The sequence below is a fragment of the Solanum lycopersicum genome, chromosome 8 (genome assembly GCF_036512215.1).
Source record: "Solanum lycopersicum chromosome 8, SLM_r2.1".
NCBI classification, from domain to species: Eukaryota; Viridiplantae; Streptophyta; class Magnoliopsida; order Solanales; family Solanaceae; genus Solanum; species Solanum lycopersicum.
Genome location: NC_090807.1, coordinates 62,452,245 through 62,470,983, shown reverse-complemented (window position 1 = coordinate 62,470,983; position 18,739 = coordinate 62,452,245). Strand labels below are relative to the sequence as shown.

Below are 18,739 nucleotides of genomic sequence, written 5' to 3'. Positions count from 1 at the left end.
ATTTTAGATGATTTGCTAAAAAAATTATAAAAAATTTCTGATGATTCACCGCGAGATATAACAAACTAATCTTGTGGTTATATTTTTAAAATTAAACTCCAACTTTTGATTTTTGATCTAGTAAAGTAATTCGTACACAACTTATTTAAATGGGGCCAAAAATTAAATAGCAATAAAAAATGATTTTATTTGAACTAATCACTTGATCATCTCATATGTTCTATCAATAGATCTTATGCATTAATTTCTTAAAAATTAGATAGAAAACATTCGCAAAATTGCTAAGCATGTTTAAGTTTACATAATTTCAAAACAACCACTTTATTAAAATTTTAATTTCTACAAATGAAATTCTAGAATATAACTCATATTACATTATGAAAATTTGTTTAAAATTATATTACAGTAATTTTTTTTAATAAAAAAAAATAACCTACCCACCCAAATTACTGCTTTTAGCTCGACTGATATGAATTGTCAAACCTACATTGGTCAATCTGACACACTTCAATTTACAAGTCCTTTAAACTTAAATTTTAAATCTCATTTAAAACAGACATACAATAAAAAAAATCTCATTTAAAACAATAATAATGATAAAAATATTAAAATTTTAAGTTCCATTTGCTGACCCCCACCTCCTCATACACCCCCCCTCCTTCAACCCTACTCAAAGAAAAGACCCTTTACAAAAAAAGAACAATAATTACGCATTATATTTATTGAAATAAAATATTTAAGCTATATATAATAAGAAATCTAAAATTTTGATAGAGGGAATTTTAATCGAGATTTAGAACTTAAAATTTAATGTTGAAATTGTTAAATAATTGAGTCGACTTTTGCTCTTATAATCAAGAAAATACATGATATATGTTATTATTATTATAAATCACATAATTTTTTGCATGAATGAATTTGACGTGATATTCAAGATTCGTTCCGAGTCAAATAGATTATAATTTAATAATTTTGTTATTAATTTAGCTAAGTTATAATAAACACATTTTATATACTATTAGTATAACAAGGTTGATGCCTTAAATATAATTAATGTTTTTATCCAATATAATATTATAAACTAGGCTATTAATACATTTTATATTAAACTATATGTTTCACAAAAATATTTTTAAATTTGTCATAAATTATTAGGTACGTTTTTTGAACTATAGCTAGATACATTTAATTTCTGTTACGTGACAGAATAAATAGTTTCAAACTCTTATAAAAATACGAGTCTCTTAATTAAAAGTCGAGAGAAGTGTTGAAAACTCGTTTCGTTTTCTTTTTGATTTACCTCTTATACTTCCAAAGGAAAAGCAGAGTCTCAAACACAACAACACACGCTCTCTCTGTCTGCCAAAATCCCTCAAAAAAACTCATCAGTTTTCCATAGCAGTTCACAGTTACAACAGAGAGTCATATCAAGAACACCCTGTTTTTATTTTGTGGTGTTTTTATTTTAATGTGGAGTGAGTGAATACCAACAAAATATATGTAAAAATGATATCATCTTTTACATTTATGTAGCCAAACATACAGTCCAAACTCTTGGAAAACTCACCTCCATCTTTTACCCCACTTATTTTTCCTTTTTTTCCCCTTCAAAGAACCAAACAAAATTCACCATTTTTTCAACCTACCCCATAAAAATTCAACTAAATTCAAGAACCCCCTCATTTTACCCCTTTTTTTCTCTGTTCATTTTGCTCACATGCATTCATGAGTTGGGTCTGTAGAGACCATTCAGCTCGTAATGGGTTGTTGTATATCTCAGTTGGCAGCAAAGTTTGCTTTTTTTCCTCCATCACCAGCTACATATCAAGTAAAGAAAAGGGATGATGGAAGACTTGTAGCTGTTTCTACTACATCTTCTATGCCTATTTCTGGTGCTGCGGATGATTCTTCTCTTGATGTGCTTTTGGTTGACACCAAAAAGGGCAACAAGATTGTAGCTTTTTACTTAAAAAATCCATATGCTAAACTTACTGTGCTTTACTCACATGGCAATGCTGCTGATCTGGGACAGCTATATGACTTGTTTGTTCAGCTTAAAGCTAATCTCAGAGTCAACCTTATGGGGTCTGCTTTACATTCCTTCCTTTTTTTTTTTTGTTTTCTCACTCTTTTTGCAATTTTTTTTAAAAATTGATGTTAGGTTTTGGGGGTTTTTAGAATCTTATGTAGGACATGTGTGTAAGAAGAATCTTGTGTGGAGATACTTGTTTCTCTGTTTAATGTTTTGAGGTTGTTTTCTATGGTGATTTGTAAAAATCTGAGCTTGAAATGGTAAATCTTGGTAAATTTTTTTCAAGATTTTTTAATTTTCTTTGTGTTTGGGGTTTGGGGGTGAGATATGGGTCTCTATCTCCTCTCCCCTTTTTGCCATGTACCTAGGTTGCTATTTCTCTCTCATGGGTTGGTAAAGGACACTTTTTAGCCCATTTTCTGTAGCTGGAAAAAAGATTTAAGCTTTTTTCATATTTTCTGTAGAGATTTACTTAATTTTTATTGTTATTTCACCTTCATTTTGCCAGTTACTACCATATTGATCTCATGGTTTTCAGTGAAAAAATTCATGGTTTAATGAACCCTTGAACTTGTATTGTTTCTTGGAGGTTCTCTGATTTATTTTCTCCTCATCAGTGCCTTTTGATCTATAAACTTTTGTTGTGTTTTGGCAGTGAGTTTTCATCTTTCTTTCTTTTTTTACTGAGAATTGGAAAAAGTAAAAGCAATGCCTTGTGGATTTTCATTGTTGTCACAAATCACTAGTCTTTTTCCAACAGTTGCAAGTTTTTTTTAAAATTTTTTTGTCCTTATATGTAGTGTGATAGATTTTCACTCTATTCGCCTACAGAATGTAGTGTAAAAGTGAAATAGGGTTTCACTTGTGGGGTTGGATAGAGACATGGGTCCCTACTTTGTAGAGGGAATAATAAAACATTGCCCTTAATTCTGAGACTTGCATTTGATCTTGCTCTATCATGTGTTTTCTTTCAATATACATTCAGTGTCCATAGGACAAGTCCTCTTCAGTGAGTTTGACAGACGTGTCGAGCTGCTGCATATTAGGGATGCAAATTGCGATGAGAGTGCAGTAATTTTGTTTTTGTGAGTTTGACTTAATTGTGACTAGTAATCTGATGAAGCCTTAATTTGTATTTGTTGGAGTTCTGCATTGGTTGGGGAATGGGCTAGCTAGTTGTGTCCTTACATGGACTTGGGCGATACTTCCCTAATGAGCTAGCGTATGGGGTTGAGTCAGGCTCAAGTTCCATTTTTTGACATGATATTAGACACGTGTGTTCCCAACTAACTAAAGAGGAATCATTTTATATCCTTGATTTAATGTCATTTTGTTAAACCTTTTTTGTTTATGAAATTGCCAATTTGTTCAATATCCAACTCATGTTTTATGGTACATTTTCATGTTGCAATGCAATATATAGGCTATTATACTTTGACCAGTTCCGGAATAAGTTGTGTTGTTCGCTACTCTAAAAAAGTTATCCTTCTGAATTTTAACTCTTTCCTCATCCATCTCAATTACGATGCAGATATGACTATTCTGGCTATGGAGCATCTACAGGAAAGGTATGTCCTTTAATTGTTAAGCAAGAATTGAAGGACGTGGGAGCGAGTTTTGAATTTTGCTGGCAAGTTACATCTCCTTATTTTTGTTTTCTTTTCCCATAAATATAGCCAAGCGAATTTGATACATACGCGGACATAGAAGCGGTGTATGATTGCCTTCAAACAGAGTATGGAATTAGCCAGGAAGATTTGATTCTCTATGGACAATCTGTTGGAAGTGGCCCAACATTACATTTGGCAGCTAAATTACCGCGTTTGAGAGGTGTGGTTCTGCACAGTGGCATTCTTTCTGGCCTTCGTGTGCTTTGCCATGCAAACTTCACTTTTTGCTTTGACATTTATAAGGTAACTAACAGTCTTCAAGGAAATGACAATTAACTTTTTGTTGTCTTTTACCTTCTTTGTCAAGTATATTCAGTTAACTGAGTTGTCGTATTTGAATGATAAGTATATCCTGGAGCATTATTGAGGAACATAACAGAGATAGCTCTGGCAATGTTCTCTATCTCTAGTTTCAGTGTGAAAGAATAAATTATGGTCGTTTCCTTTGCCTCAAAATACCCAAATTACTTCCACTGACTCTTGTGCTTCAGTGCTGGTACTGCATGGGTACAAGTTATGTTGCTCGGACTTCCCCAAAATGCTGTCGCATCTGTGTTGGATCCCCCAAAAACTACACTACTTTTGGAGAATCCGACATTCATCCATCAACAGTTTTATAGGGTCTGAACAATGTACAAGTACCTAATCTTATTTGATAAAGCACCCAAATAGTTTATAAAATGTAGACTTGTGAAGAGGGGAAAGTTATTTGCTTTCCCGGGAATGTTAGAGATAGTTGAAGACTTGCAGTCAACAGTTTTGGGCTGATTTTTCTGCACTTCGTGTGAATCTTGTATTGATATTGAAATTTACACTACTTAATTTGCGAATGGCCTGAGTAGTCTATTAGGGAATCAATTTGAATACCTTATATAAATTGATTTATGTAATTTCTTGTGACAGTTTTAAGCATCTAAGTGCTATGTTCATGTGCAGAATTTAAACAAGATTCAGAAGGTGAAAAGCCCTGTGCTTGTTATACATGTAAGTTATTCTTTGCATCTACATTTGGATTCAAATTTTGCTTGATAAGGAAATTGAACCTTCGTTGGAAAATGGTTGAAGTTCGAACTAGATTAAATTATCTAATATAGAGAAGACAACTTAATAAATGAACATCTATTTTTTTTTTCAACTTAAGAATCCTATCTGCCATGTAGACAACCCGACATATAGGAATCACTTCCTTTTCCTTTTAAGCATGATATCCATATGTGACGTCTTGTGGAAATGTCCCTTTGGCATGAAACCTTTTGGATATTGCCTCTTTTATGTTAAGATTCTATTGTTGTATAATCAGGGGCAGAGCTACAGCTTCACCTACGGGTTCGGCGTCACCCAGTAACTTTGACTCAAACCCTGTAGTTGTGCTCAAGATCCACTTAGTATGTATGTATTTATAAATTTTCAATAACCCCGTAAACTGTGCTTTCCAGAATCCAGAACCCATAAACTCAAAATCCTAGCTCCACACCTCCACCTCTATGTATAATGTGTAACAGTGTCTAAAATAAATTAAGAAGGTTTGAGTTTGGAAAGGAGATTTTGTTTTGTTATGGAAATTTATGTTGTTCATTTAAATATTGAACTGCTAAAGACCTTGCTATTCTTTTGGTTAGTGGGGAAGGGAGAATGAGGGGACCTAAGAATGATATTAAACAACATTGTTAAAGTACATTGTCTGATCTTATACTTTATCTCATAAGTTTTGAAGTCAGATATTTACTTAACTCAACTAAGAAATAAAATGCACATTATATATATTTTGAATGCATATTATTTTATGTTAATAGTGAAAGATTAACTGATTGAGTTTGACAGCTAAATTCAATCTTTGATAAACAAACTGATATGCATCCTTTTGCATGAGGCTCTGTAAGTATTTTTGTCCTGAGTTTACTCAGTTAGAGTCTCTTCATGATTCTGTGAAATAGCAACTAGAATTTTATGCTGAACCTTGGAGCTTAAGACAACCTAGTTCGTCTTCTCATTGCTCTTTGCTTATTTATAGTTCCCGTCTAACTTTTGAATAATGACTTGGGTTGTGTCCGGTTTTCCAATTTTCCCATGTTCCGTTGGTCAATTTTTTTTGGAAACAATTTCTCTAGGGAAAACATGTTCCTTGAAATGAGGAAAATGACTTACATAGCGGAATAAAGGAAAACAAGTTCCACAAATGGCTTTCCACATTGATTATGTCCTCTCCACCCTCTAGCACACCTCATCTTCATCCCACCCCTATATTCCCCAATCCCCACCCACCCCACATCCTTAACCCCCTACCCCACCCCCACCCATAGTATTTGTCTAAATTATGTGCAAATGCTTTAGAGATAATATTTATCAATCATTTTCTTCATACTGGACACACCCTTAAGATCAGTAGAGCATAACCTATTAAAAAGAAAGATCAGTGGAGCAATAAAGCACCCAAGGGTATAATCTAGTGGTTGGTAAGCACCAAAGGAATGGCCTGTTGGTCAATGAAGTTAGTGAAAATAATGGGAGAGCCTGGTTCAAATCCAACAAAGACAACAGTAATAGGTAGAGGTACTCGATAGTTGTGTTAACGGGAGGTAGTAGATACCCGGTGGAATAGAAAGTTAACTCTTCTATAAAATGAAGTGCCGGGTGGAATAGTCAAAGTACACCCAGGGCAGTCCAGAAGTAACCTTTGTTTTTATTGACAAGTAAAGGATCAACAGGGCAGTATGGCATGTTTTATCTAATTGACCATTTGACAAGAGGGAAATATGAGAAGCTCTATTTCGAGGTGCATGCAAGCTGCCCCTGACACCACATTTTTAATAAAGAAAGGAGTTACAAAGCACTCTTCGGTTCAAAATATCATGAAGAGGTCTTACATGATACCAAATAGGAAAGGGGGACATTCTTGTTATTAGTTGACTTTTGTATGGATTCATAGTAGCACTAGCAGCACTGCTTCCAGCGAGCTATGCGTTCTTGCAGCTTCATCTAATGCGTCGTTTCTGAAGCGTGTGTGGCATTTCATAGGTGGTTTTTGAGACTGGATTCTTTAGATGCTTGATATACAATTACTGGTATAACTAAAAGCTGATAGATCTAGAGTTTCATACAGGAGTTTTGGAGTCTTTTAGCTGAGTTGCTTGATTTTCTCTATGATTAGATACATGCCACGTGGTTAAGTTTGTCCATTCTCTGCCGTTACAATGTAGATTTCTATAAGCTTAAGAGATTTGAGATCAAATCTCCTGGTAAATGGCGAATGATATGATGGATGAAGATGTAACTCATATTACTAAATTAAGATGATTAAAATGGAGGGAGTGCTACAGAAGTGTTTTGCGAAGGAAAGGTACCTGCTCAATAAACGGCAAGTTCTATAGAACTGTTGTGAGACCGGCATGACGAGTTGGCATCAACTGGTGATTGCGTTACGTTGAATCTAGTCTAATGCACAATCTCCTTCCGCATGTGTGTAGCTTCTTTTGAATATTTTAGCCCATCTACCTCTGTTTTACAACCACAACAGTGATTTGATTTGTTTAGTCTTGTGTGAATCCTGTCTTCTTGTACATACTACTACAATAAAACAGGACTTAGAAAATGAAAGAAGATAAAGATAAATACTTAGTCCGTGTCATACCCGATATAGATCATTGATACAACTAGTGGTTTCTAAGATATCAAAGTTGGAAACTGTGGTTTTGCATTAGCAAACAGTCTACCTGTCTGTCTCGAAAGGAAATTTGATATCAATAGAGTACCTACTAAGAAACAGCAGTTTCCTGTTTGGGTTGTTGAAGGCCTCTAGTTAATAAAAATGAGCAAGTCCAGATTGCTTCAACCCAAGTGGGTTACCCGAAAATTTATTTAAATAGTGTAGGTCTTACTAAGATATACACAATGCATTAATATAGATGGTACATACCAAAAGGATCTCTAAAGTCTCAACAGAAGATAACTCCAACGTTGTTTGTTTATAGTAAGAACATTTAATGCAACATTATCTGCTTATTAATAACATGCCAGAATAGTTTACAGCTTACATTGGCTTGTCAATTTAATGTCTTAGTTCGATTAAGTGAACGGGGAAGTTGGAGGTTGTAATTAACAGGTGACTAAACTGAATCGACTTTGATTGCTCTTTAGTGATGCAACAAATGGCTGATATGGTAGGGTGTGTTTTGTAAATGATGTACAGCTAATGAAAGACAAATCCTTCATACAGCTTATGAACGATAAATAGTTGTCACGTCAAAAGTTGCTAATTAGCCTGAACTGTGACTTGTCAAAGGACCTCAGTGTTTCCCAATGTTGAAAACCAACATTGTAGCATGTAAACACTGAAAACGTGTTTGTCAATTTTAATTTTGATTTTGGAATATGTGTTCCATGACTAAAAAAATATGAATAGATGATATCTAGTTCCTTGTGGTGACTAAAAAGAAAAAAGACAAAAAAAGTGCCCAACTATACTATAGAATATTATGATTGATAGCTTTATTCTAAATTACAACTTGTGCTATTCATGACATTTGTGTAAAATAATTGATATTTGCAGTCCTCGCCGCAATCGCCTTTTAGTTACTTATGACCTAAGGAATAAATTCTCCACACATATTATATGTTCAGCTAGAATATGAAGGAGGCGAGAGGAGAAACTTAGTGGTCATACCATATTATACTTAGAATATGAAGGAGAGGAGAGTAAACACTAGGTGGATAAACTATATTTTTTCTCTTTGCTATTGGTGCATCATCTTAATGACTTGCTACTAATATATATTGCAGGGCACAGAGGATGATGTGGTCAGTTGGCTACACGGTAATGGACTTTGGAAAATGTCGAGGGATCCATATGAGCCGTTATGGATCAAAGGAGGGGGCCACTGCAACTTGGAACTCTACCCGGATTACATCCGCCATCTTTGCAGGTTTATCCAAGAAATGGAGTGCATGACCACTGAAATCAGGCTGAAAAAGATAAAACAAACGCTACGTCTGCCAAAGAGATCAGACACCACCATTTCTACCAACTGCTGTTGTCAAGTCAAATGCAGACTACCTAATTGTCTAAATTGCTCGAAAGTGAGTTGCACGAAATGTTGCTATTGGCCCAAATGCCCTAAATGGAAACCCAAATGCTTGGTATGTTGGAAACCTAGTTGCCTCGGATGTTCATGCACGTTGCCAAAATGTTCATGCGCGTGCCCAGAATGTTCATGTGCATGCCCAAAATGTTCATTTACGTGCCCTAAATGTTCGTGTGCATGTCCAAAATGCTGTTGTTGGAGCGTAAAATGTTCTTGTTGGTGATTGTTAGCAGGTGGGTGGTGGTGGGTATACTTATTGGAAGGCAATTGTATAGTTTGCACAAGTTGTTGATGGATATCTCCAAAGATGTGCAGTAGTTTGATATGATGTAGTTAAATTTAGAAGAAAATCTAAACCTATAGAATTTTATTCTTTTTATCATTTCCTTCAACACTGCTAAGTTATTGTATCTTCTATGTTAGTTCTACTCAAGGTACTCTACTCATTCAATTTAGGTCCCCAGTTTCTCCTCTTTGATTGCTGAATTCATATCCGTCATCGAGCCGTGTTACGGGTGCTTGTCAAAAGTTATAGCTAATAGCAAAAGGCACTAACTTATTTGCAATTAAGCAAGTGCCATGTTTGACTTGAACCTTCCTAGACCTAGACCTTGTCACAGGCAGCATGTTAATGTTATGTTTGTTATAGCTAATAGCAAGGGCACAACTTATCTCTTAACCAAGCAACTAAACAAGTTCCCCGTTCAACTTGAACCTTCCTAGACCTATCTCGTGGACCTCGTCATAGGCAGCATGTTAGTGTTAGACTTGAACCTTCCTAGACCTATCTCGTGGACCTCGTCATAGGCAGCATGTTAGTGTTACTTAATATGTTTGTAATTTCTGATCGCATATATCAGATCAAAACTCAATAATATGTTCTCAAACATTCATTGAAATCAGCATATTGGTGTTACCTAATGTGTTGGTCATTAATGATCGCATAAATCATAATCATATCAAATACAATAAAATGATGTCAAAATATTCATTGAATTTGGTTATTATCATTAGAAGATTTATGTAATACTGATGTTTATTTTTCATAGTAATTTTAACTGATACAATCAATAGACATTGATTTTATATACTGAATATACGCTATCAACAACTCTAATTATTGTTAAGTGATCCTATTGATTGATGCATGCATCAAAACAAAACAAAAAAATAGCGTTTGACTATTTATATTACTACTTTTAACAAAGTTAGATTCATCTATTATTAGTGATGGATTTAGATATTGAACCTAGTCAAGGATCACAAAATTTATGTTAAAATAAAAAATTTAGGAGGTGTTAGTATCATACTTAATTAATTTTACTATATGCAATTCATTACCTAACAAGCCGCAAATTCAAATTAGTACATTATTAACCACAAGCCTCAAGTTCTAAACTTGAGAGAATACTTCTTCGTTGGAGTGTTTTTGTATAATTTTCTTATCCGACATAAATTCAGATTGATCGAACAATAACCTTAAAAGATTACAATAATCAATAGATAACATTGGATATAATATGCATCCATATCAACATTGATTATAAACCCCCCAGATTGTTTATACTATCTCCTTGCATTTTTAGTTGTCATAGATTTATAATTTCTCTTTTTAGAGTCAATCCCATAATAACTTTGAATTGATCAGGTTTTTCATCATATTGATATGTAAAAAAAATTGAAATTTGTAGTATTTTTTCTTATAGTTTTTTAATATCTAAATTTTTATTTAAACTGTAAGTTAATTTAACTTTGAAATTTTAGTCGAATTTACTTTCGAAAAGTGCAACATCACAATTAAAAATGGAGGACTTGAGGAAGTATACTATAAAATAATTTTTGAAAATCAATAAAGTATAGAAGTTTAATACACCTAGACTTGTGAACGTAGAAAAACAGGAAAATTGCAAATATTTCAATAATATTGCATAAAAAAATTAGAACATACTCAATAGAATCAAAATTTAATTGGACTACATGTTTTGGGCCATTATTTTGATTCTCTTGATATGGGCCAAGTATTTTCTCAACAAAGCCCAGTACCAGCTTCCTATAAATTCCTCTTAATTTCCCCAAATCCCTAACCCTAGCCTACTAACCTTCGTACCGGCGTCTCAGAAATCAACAATGGGTAAGCTCCGGCGACACTTGAATACAGTTTTTGCTGTCAATTTATTTAGAGTTAGGTCAAATTAAGATGAAACGAGATCAATTGATGAGCTCCATCAACTAGTTGTCAAGTAGAATTGCTGTTGAATGAGTATTGATTTTGTAGTTTTTTTGATTTGTTAATTGTAGGTAAGGTTCACGGATCACTTGCTCGTGCTGGTAAGGTTAGAGGGCAAACACCCAAGGTTGCGAAGCAGGATAAGAAGAAGAAGCCCAGAGGACGTGCACACAAGCGTATGCAATACAATCGCAGATTCGTCACTGCTGGTACGCTTTTTCTTTCTTTTACGAAATTTTACCTTGTAATGTTATATGCCCATTGTTAAAGTATGAATCTTTTTTTCTCCAAGCAGTAGTAGCTTCATTGATGCACAATATCCACTAGCTTAGAATTGTTTGTTTTTATGGTATTATCGCTTTGCACTGGTGAATTAATAGGCATTTAGCAAGGTCCAGAATTATGGTTAACATAGAATATAACTATTTTACTCACTGTGTAGGCATGATGTATACAATGATACATAGAGTATATGTGTATGCATCTCTGTTGTAATCTACATACATGAGAATGCAATATTGTGCTTTTCTGATTAAACTGTTTTTACCATACATTTGAATTTTCTTGTGAAACTTTACTATATCTAGTACCTACCTACCTGATATATCATTAGTTTTTCTTCAGAATCTAAAATCGTTGCTATAAAGCATTATAGTGGATATTGGGGATTGTTTGATCTTGTTATAGTATAGCTCTAGTTTAACTAACTTGAGTTTGTATGCCCTTTTTCAGAAGTAAATGATCTTAGTTAACTTGATTTCTTCTTCTTAGGCAATGTCTAACAAGTGTAGACATGCACAATGATGCTTAGAGACTAAATGTGTGCATAACGCGCACTGAGTGTTGCATGTACTTTAGATATTATTAATACTTGTATAAGATGTTGTATGAGATATACTATGTCTGCAATCTCCCCAATATGCATTAGTTATCCTGCATCTTTGCTACTAGTAGTATTCTAGACTAGCTTTCTGATTGTCAATTCTAAGCAGTTTATTCGAGTAGTCCTCTTTCTCTGCGTATGATTATATGATCTTAATCTATGTTTGTTTGGACTCTTCAAAAATTTTATCCAAGAGTGTTCATGGGCGTGTGTTGGATTCTTCAAAAGTACTGTATTTTTGGAGAATACGATGCATGTGTGAAAGTGGAATTTGTGCAACTTAGATCTTTACAGTGTATATACAGTAATTCTGTAATGAACAGGTCTAGTTGCTAGTTTTTTTCTCGTTATCGCAAAAAAACATTCAAACTTTGTTTCTTATGGAATGCTGCTAATATTTTGTTGCAGTTGTTGGCTTTGGTAAGAAGAGGGGACCAAACTCCTCTGAGAAGTAGATGAGAACTTGAGCCAGAGAAGTTGTTTTCACCTTTGCTTTGCTTTGCTTTGTAAATTTTGATTCTCAGACATCATAATGGGAGAAGACTAGCTTACTATTGGTATTTGTAGGTTGGATGAGTACTTTTGTTTTGCCAGAATTAATTGAATTTCATCCTGTCCTTTTTTATACTTTATATATCATTTGTTTTGACTTTCTTGATTAGTTGCTTTTGCTATTGAATTTATAAACATGATGAAGCTGTTTTCTGAAAACAGTTGTTCATACTGGTGGTTTAACTCAAGTTTGGAATTTGCATAACATTAGATACTTGTTGCAGACCACGATTAATATTGGAAACACACAGCTTTGGTGCATATACTAGATGAAAAATTAGATGGCGCAAGCAGATTATGCAGAGTATAATTGAATCACCAAAAGCGTCATTTGTTCTTCTTTATTTGGAACAAATATTATGACAAGAGAAGTTAACCCAAGTTACATATTGATTAATTTTGAATAGATTGAAATGGATTAAGCTAATAAATGAATGAGCGAGTTAATGATCATCCTAAGCTTCTACGAAATGGGCAAATTGAATGATCATCCATTTGATTTCATATCCTAAAATTCATTATACATTATTTGTACCATAACCGTAGTTCGAATTTAGGGTTATACATTATTTGACTAATGTTAAACAAAAAATATACTAGTATAATTCTACAATCGTACTCCCTCCTCGGTGCTACTTTTTCTTTACATGTTCTTAAGAATCAAAAACAAAAATAATAGTTTTACTAATTTATATCGAGTGAACCTTAACAAATTCATTTACACTTTTAAGAAATAAAATTTAATCAATTCTATCTTAAAACCTTAATGGAATGAGCGGCTCAATTATACCCGTGACGTGTTCAATCATGTGTTCGGCCTAAAATAATACTTATTATAGCTGCAGTTCTAACATGATTGACTAAATTGATACCTTAAATTGGATTAATTCTCATAATAATAAAATAAATAAATATGTAATAATGTTTTCTTTCAGTTATATTTGTCATAATTTAATAGTTGTGGCTGCAGTAAAAATCTATAATTTCTCTTCTTTTTTTACGAGGAAAATTAATTATCTACTTCATTCAAATAACTGCATATAGTTTCTTCTTATTTTATTAAAGGAAAAAGATAAAATATTTTTAAACTGTCGTAAATAGTGTGCACTATGCAGATATATGTCGTCATATTTTTGAGACATTGGTGCCCTTGTCGTTAAAAAACTAGAGCATGTATGTCCTTCACTCTAACGAAAGACTAAATAAGGACACATGATACAATTGTTCATTGATCCAATATTTAATAAGTCTCGGGTCTGTGGATAAGATTATGACACGTGTATCTCCATTAGTATAAAGGGTATGTATGCTCTTGATTTTGGACGGCATGCAGGGTGAATCCACAGAGGGTCAAGTGGGTTTATATGAATCCACCTTGTTGAAAAATAATACCGTATATATATGTATATCTAATCAATTTATAAAATTTTACATGTATATATTAACTTTTGACCCCACTAACACAAGTGCGACCTTTGGTATAGTGGTGAAGAGGGCTTAATTTTCCCAACTTGCTTGAGTTTGAATCCCTACTCCCATATTTTAGTATCTTGAACCCACTAACTCCTAGGTCCGCCATTGACGGCATGGATATCAATATTCCAAAAATATGACGAAAGATATGTGCATACTATTTACGATTATCAGGAAATATATTTATCAGTTTCCCCTTTTATTAATTAACCATGAGTATATGTCCAATTAGTGTAAATATCGAGTACGTTTAAAGATTTTGTGTACTAACATAAGTAGTAATTAGTACAAGACAAGAGAATAATGTTTGATTCTATTGATAACTAAACAACTGTAGCCCATTAGATTTAGATCCAAATGGCCTAAAGTGTGTGCTAAACTTTATATTAGTATTTTGTAATACTGTTGGCACATGAATATGCATAATCTAGGAATAATTATTAATAAAATAATTAGTAAACCTAGTTTCATCTATTGTGGATACCATCATTATTCTTCCAACTTTTTAATACTAGTTTCAACTTTTTATAAAGATCATGTCATTTTCAAATTCTCCTTTAAATAGGTCGATAGAGTTTGGCCTGCCACTAGGGAATATAATAATAATAATCATCTAATTTCATTCGTCCACTGTTACCAAACAAAAGTGGACGTTGTTTGGTTAATTGAATTACACGGAAATTAGTAATACACATGAATTTGTAATACATACTTTTATATTTACTTCTTAATTTATTCTGATTATAATTATTTTCTTATTATATTTTATAAGTCATATTTATTATATTTAGAAAGTGATTAAATTACATTAGGTAAGTCCCTTGTGACAATTCAATTCATAAGACATTGATCTCGAATTACCAGTGCGAAATATATATTTAAAAAAAGAAAAATAGAACCAAATTGTGACATATGGATGGAGTATCACGATCTTAGTTTAAATTTGTTTCTTGTTTGTTGTCTTGAGTAAAGATTATAAAACACTTGTCAATTTCAATTATCACTATCGATCCACTTAAAGCATAACATTGTCTTCTTTTTTTCACATGGAAATATCCCTTCTTATTACTTTTGATTATTCCATCATATTCGTTTAATGGTCCACGTAACAAGAGTCCGGAATCTAAAGGGTATAAAATATTAACAAAAATACTGCCGTAATTTTGCTTTTTTCGGCGGAGGAAATCGCTATTGTTCCAACAATTTACTGTTTTAATTAATATAAAATTTTATATATTGTTTTAGAATTTCTGTTAATATTTTATACCCTTTAAACTCCGATTACCTGAAATAAACAAGTGAAAAAGATGAAAGAATAAAGAAAAATGGCGAATCGACTAACAACATGTGGCGAATAACGAATGGTCAATGCAACTAATATTCCTCCAATTTTGCCATCAAATCTGCCGTTGATTAAAAAATTTAGCAATTTAGAAAGTCCAAAACTTTGTAGTAACTTTTTCATTCATCATGGTTTTAATCCCACCAAAATTTGATGTAATTATCATTTTATCTAAGGAAAAATTAAACTTCTTAGTGGGATCGATGAAATTAACGGATGGAGTAATCTTTATGAGACGACAAATATTTCAAAGTAAAATAATACTTTTTTTTTAAATTTATGTGACACGTTTTATTTTTTGAGTGTTAAACAGTTTAAATTTGATTGAAAATTTACTCATGAAATTTTAATTTTTTAAAAATGATTCTTTTTATAAATGGACTATAAATCATAGGAATTAACAATTTAAATATTTAAAAGATATATAAAAAATATGTGCATAGTACAAAATTATGAGTTACTTCAGAAGTGACTATTTAATTCATCAAACTTATGTCTCTACAAAATAAATATATAAATTACAATGTGAATATATGAAGAATATAAGAAAAGTAATTTAAAAAGTCTAGTAACTTTATATATTATCACCAAACAAAATTCTATGAAAAAATCTTTGTGTGCAATTATTTCCTGATAATTTTAAAATTCCTAACTAAACTATTTGAACTTTTTTTTAAAAAAAAAATTAATAAAAGTATTTAGGAAAATTTTTAAGATTGACAAAAAAAAATGGTAAGAAAAAAGAAAATTATTATTTAGCTTTTTTTAATTTTATTTTTATTCTTTATTCTATATTATATTATATTATAACTTTTCCTACAGTTAAACATCAACAAATCAATTAATAATTATTTGAATTTACTTTCATTAGATAGTTTACATATTATATGAGATTAATATAATAATAAATAAAGATCAAAATTTTATTTTCTATGAGTACATGAATGATTTGTAATTTTGTATATCAATATTTTTTAAATGTATGTGTTTATTAGTATTTAAAATTGATGAGATTATAGTACATTTTAAAAACGCATTCTGCATAACATAAAAAGATAAAAAGTTTAATTATTATAAAAGATTTTAAGTATGATAAAAAGTTTAATTGATAAATTAATTAAAAAAAATTAAAAACAATAAAATATTTTAAAATAGAAAAAAATTAAGTTGCTCTTGTTGAGAGTCGAACTCAAGACCTCCCGCTTACTAAACGGGTGCTCTAACCAACTGAGCTACAAGAGCTTGCGTCTACTATTTACCGTAAGAATTATTCATCTCATTTCCGAAAACTAGAATATTATGCACAACATTTTACTAGTAATTTTATTAGGTTTCAGATCGATTTATCTAATAATCAACTTTGCTAATCTCAAATTATTTAATTTACACCTCATATTCTAAATCAAGACAAACAAATTAAAAAAAAAAACAAAAAAACAGAAGGCTAAAGATAAAAGAATAATCACATAGAATTACATACATAGTTGATTGTATATATGTTTAAAGGAGGATATTAATGATGATTATCTTCCTATATTCATATTGTTTTTTTTAATATGTATATTAAATCTTCTAACTATCGAATGGTCTCAACGAATTTCTAACTAATTCAGACTTGCTTTAAAAAAATTATCCGTAAGGATAAAATGATGAATAAGTTGTTCAAATGATTATTTTTAATAATATCGATACGTATAACTAATATGAAACGAAAAAAATATATTATTTAACAAATTAGAATATTGACCATATTGTATGTATTAATTTGGATATTATCACAGCTAGCATTCTCACGTACAAATAAAAGAAACACGTAAAGTGAGAAGGTTGAGTTTACGTTTAAAATTTTGCTTTTCTGTTAAAGGAAAGAATTGAAATAAATAATTGTTTTTGCTAATTTTATATAAAATCAATGTTGACCCAAAATATTTATTTTATTCCACATTCCCCCTTAATTCATGTATACATGCATATGTTTTGCCTCAATTTATGCCTCACATGACCAATGCATGCTCATTAATTGTTTTTTTTTAAAATAATAAATAGCAATATACAACCTTTTTTAGCCAACCCCATTTTGCACTGGGTCAAAACCAAAAATATGATGAATAGAAGGAAAGGAGATCAGAAAAATAAGCGAACGACTTGACTATAGTATAGGTCGGATGTTTCCATGAGTAGTAAGCAGCAGATCTCCCCTTATTTTGGGAAAGCTGGTGGCCGCGTGTGAATTTTTTCGAGGCAAAGGGCGGCCTGATTCGACATTGTTGTTTACTCTGTATATCAATATGATCCACAAATAAGTTCAAAAGAAAATAAGTGTAGACATATCTTACCTCAATCTTTAAAGATCGAGAAATTAAAGTGGTAATAAAATAAAAAAAAGTAACAACTACTAATAAGTAACGAGTAATAGTAGGATTCGACTTTTTTCCGCTTTCATTGCGTAATTATCTCTATTTTCCTCAAATTCTAATTAATTAAGTGAAAACAGATCCCACAAATTAAAATTTAATAAATTAAAACAAAGGTCTAACTATGATAATTTTGTTTATATATATATTTCATATATTTGCTGTCAATTTCTTCTAGTAATCCCACAATTAAATATAGCTACAAATTATTTGATCCATAAATATGTTCTTAAAAAATCTCTTCATTCACTAATTATTTTTGCTTTGTTGTTCTCCATTTAATTTTATCTTTCATCATAATTAAAGTCATAATCTATCTTTTCCAATTTCTTTGTGAGTTAAATCTTTTAATTACATTATCAGATATTTTCTTCTAAAACTAATTACAAGTAGGGAAAGGCAATACTATAATATTTTAAAAATATAACTAGGTACCTTTTAATTATGCTAATTGATTATTTTTATAACAACATAGATGGTGATAAAATATGTAATAATGATAATTTGTTAGAATCTAATAATCACGAAAATACATTTTGTTTGCGGCCATGATTTTTGGTGTTGGCAATTTTTTTTACAGCAAATATTGTTTTGGCACAAGAGGAGAAAATAGATCAAATTGTGGAAATTAAATTTATATGTCTAGCAAAAGGAGAAATAATCGAATGTTCATAAACTAATAATGATGTATTTATTATTCAAATTATGGTCAAGATCTTATTTTAATCTTAATAATTAATTTTACTTCGTGTCATATATTTTTAATTTAAATAAGAATTTAAAAAAAATGGAAATAAAAGTGGAGATTGAGGAGCCTTATCCAATATGTGAAGGGTGTGGATATAGGTGCTCCCAACTAGATCTGAGATTGTGAGAAATAAGAAAATTCTATGCTTTTTTCTCTCTCAGAAACGGTGAAATTAAAATGATTTTGTAATTTTATTTGTTTTTATGTTTATATTATATAAAGCTCCTATTAATTAAAAATTTGTACAATCAATACTAAAACTAATTATTAAATTTGAATTTGATCAATTTTTTAAACGGAAAAGGGCTTAAAATACCCTT

General features: G+C 31.4%; 2 protein-coding genes and 1 non-coding gene across 3 annotated transcripts; 2 read left to right on the top strand and 1 right to left on the bottom strand.

Annotated features, from left to right (window-relative positions):
- The first annotated feature begins 1,324 nt into the window (after window positions 1–1,324).
- On the top strand, window positions 1,325–9,235 carry LOC101264659 (uncharacterized). The gene is made up of 5 exons (XM_010327275.4): window positions 1,325–2,085; window positions 3,564–3,600; window positions 3,709–3,945; window positions 4,639–4,686; window positions 8,479–9,235. The coding sequence occupies exons 1-5, from the start codon at window positions 1,760–1,762 to the stop codon at window positions 9,001–9,003; spliced, it is 1,173 nt and encodes a 390-aa protein (XP_010325577.1). The 5' UTR covers window positions 1,325–1,759; the 3' UTR covers window positions 9,004–9,235.
- A 1,558-nt stretch (window positions 9,236–10,793) lies between these two features.
- LOC101247244 (small ribosomal subunit protein eS30z/eS30y/eS30x) lies at window positions 10,794–12,522 on the top strand. Its single transcript, XM_004245948.5, has 3 exons — window positions 10,794–10,911; window positions 11,079–11,216; window positions 12,299–12,522. Exons 1-3 carry the CDS (start codon window positions 10,908–10,910, stop codon window positions 12,343–12,345), a joined length of 189 nt encoding a protein of 62 aa, XP_004245996.2. The 5' UTR covers window positions 10,794–10,907; the 3' UTR covers window positions 12,346–12,522.
- A 3,903-nt stretch (window positions 12,523–16,425) lies between these two features.
- TRNAT-AGU (transfer RNA threonine (anticodon AGU)) lies at window positions 16,426–16,499 on the bottom strand. The gene has a single exon. It is a non-coding gene; the product is annotated as a tRNA-Thr (tRNA).
- Window positions 16,500–18,739: the final 2,240 nt, after the last annotated feature.

Excerpts from the sequence above, each read along its gene's own strand:
- LOC101264659 (XM_010327275.4), top strand. The coding sequence starts at position 1,760 with ATGGGTTGTTGTATATCTCAGTTGGCAGCAAAGTTTGCTTTTTTTCCT. Across the intron at positions 3,601-3,708 it reads ATGGAGCATCTACAGGAAAG|CCAAGCGAATTTGATACATA; the intron begins GTATGTCCTTTA and ends CCATAAATATAG. Across the intron at positions 3,946-4,638 it reads TTTGCTTTGACATTTATAAG|AATTTAAACAAGATTCAGAA; the intron begins GTAACTAACAGT and ends GTTCATGTGCAG.
- LOC101247244 (XM_004245948.5), top strand. Across the intron at positions 11,217-12,298 it reads TCGCAGATTCGTCACTGCTG|TTGTTGGCTTTGGTAAGAAG; the intron begins GTACGCTTTTTC and ends ATTTTGTTGCAG.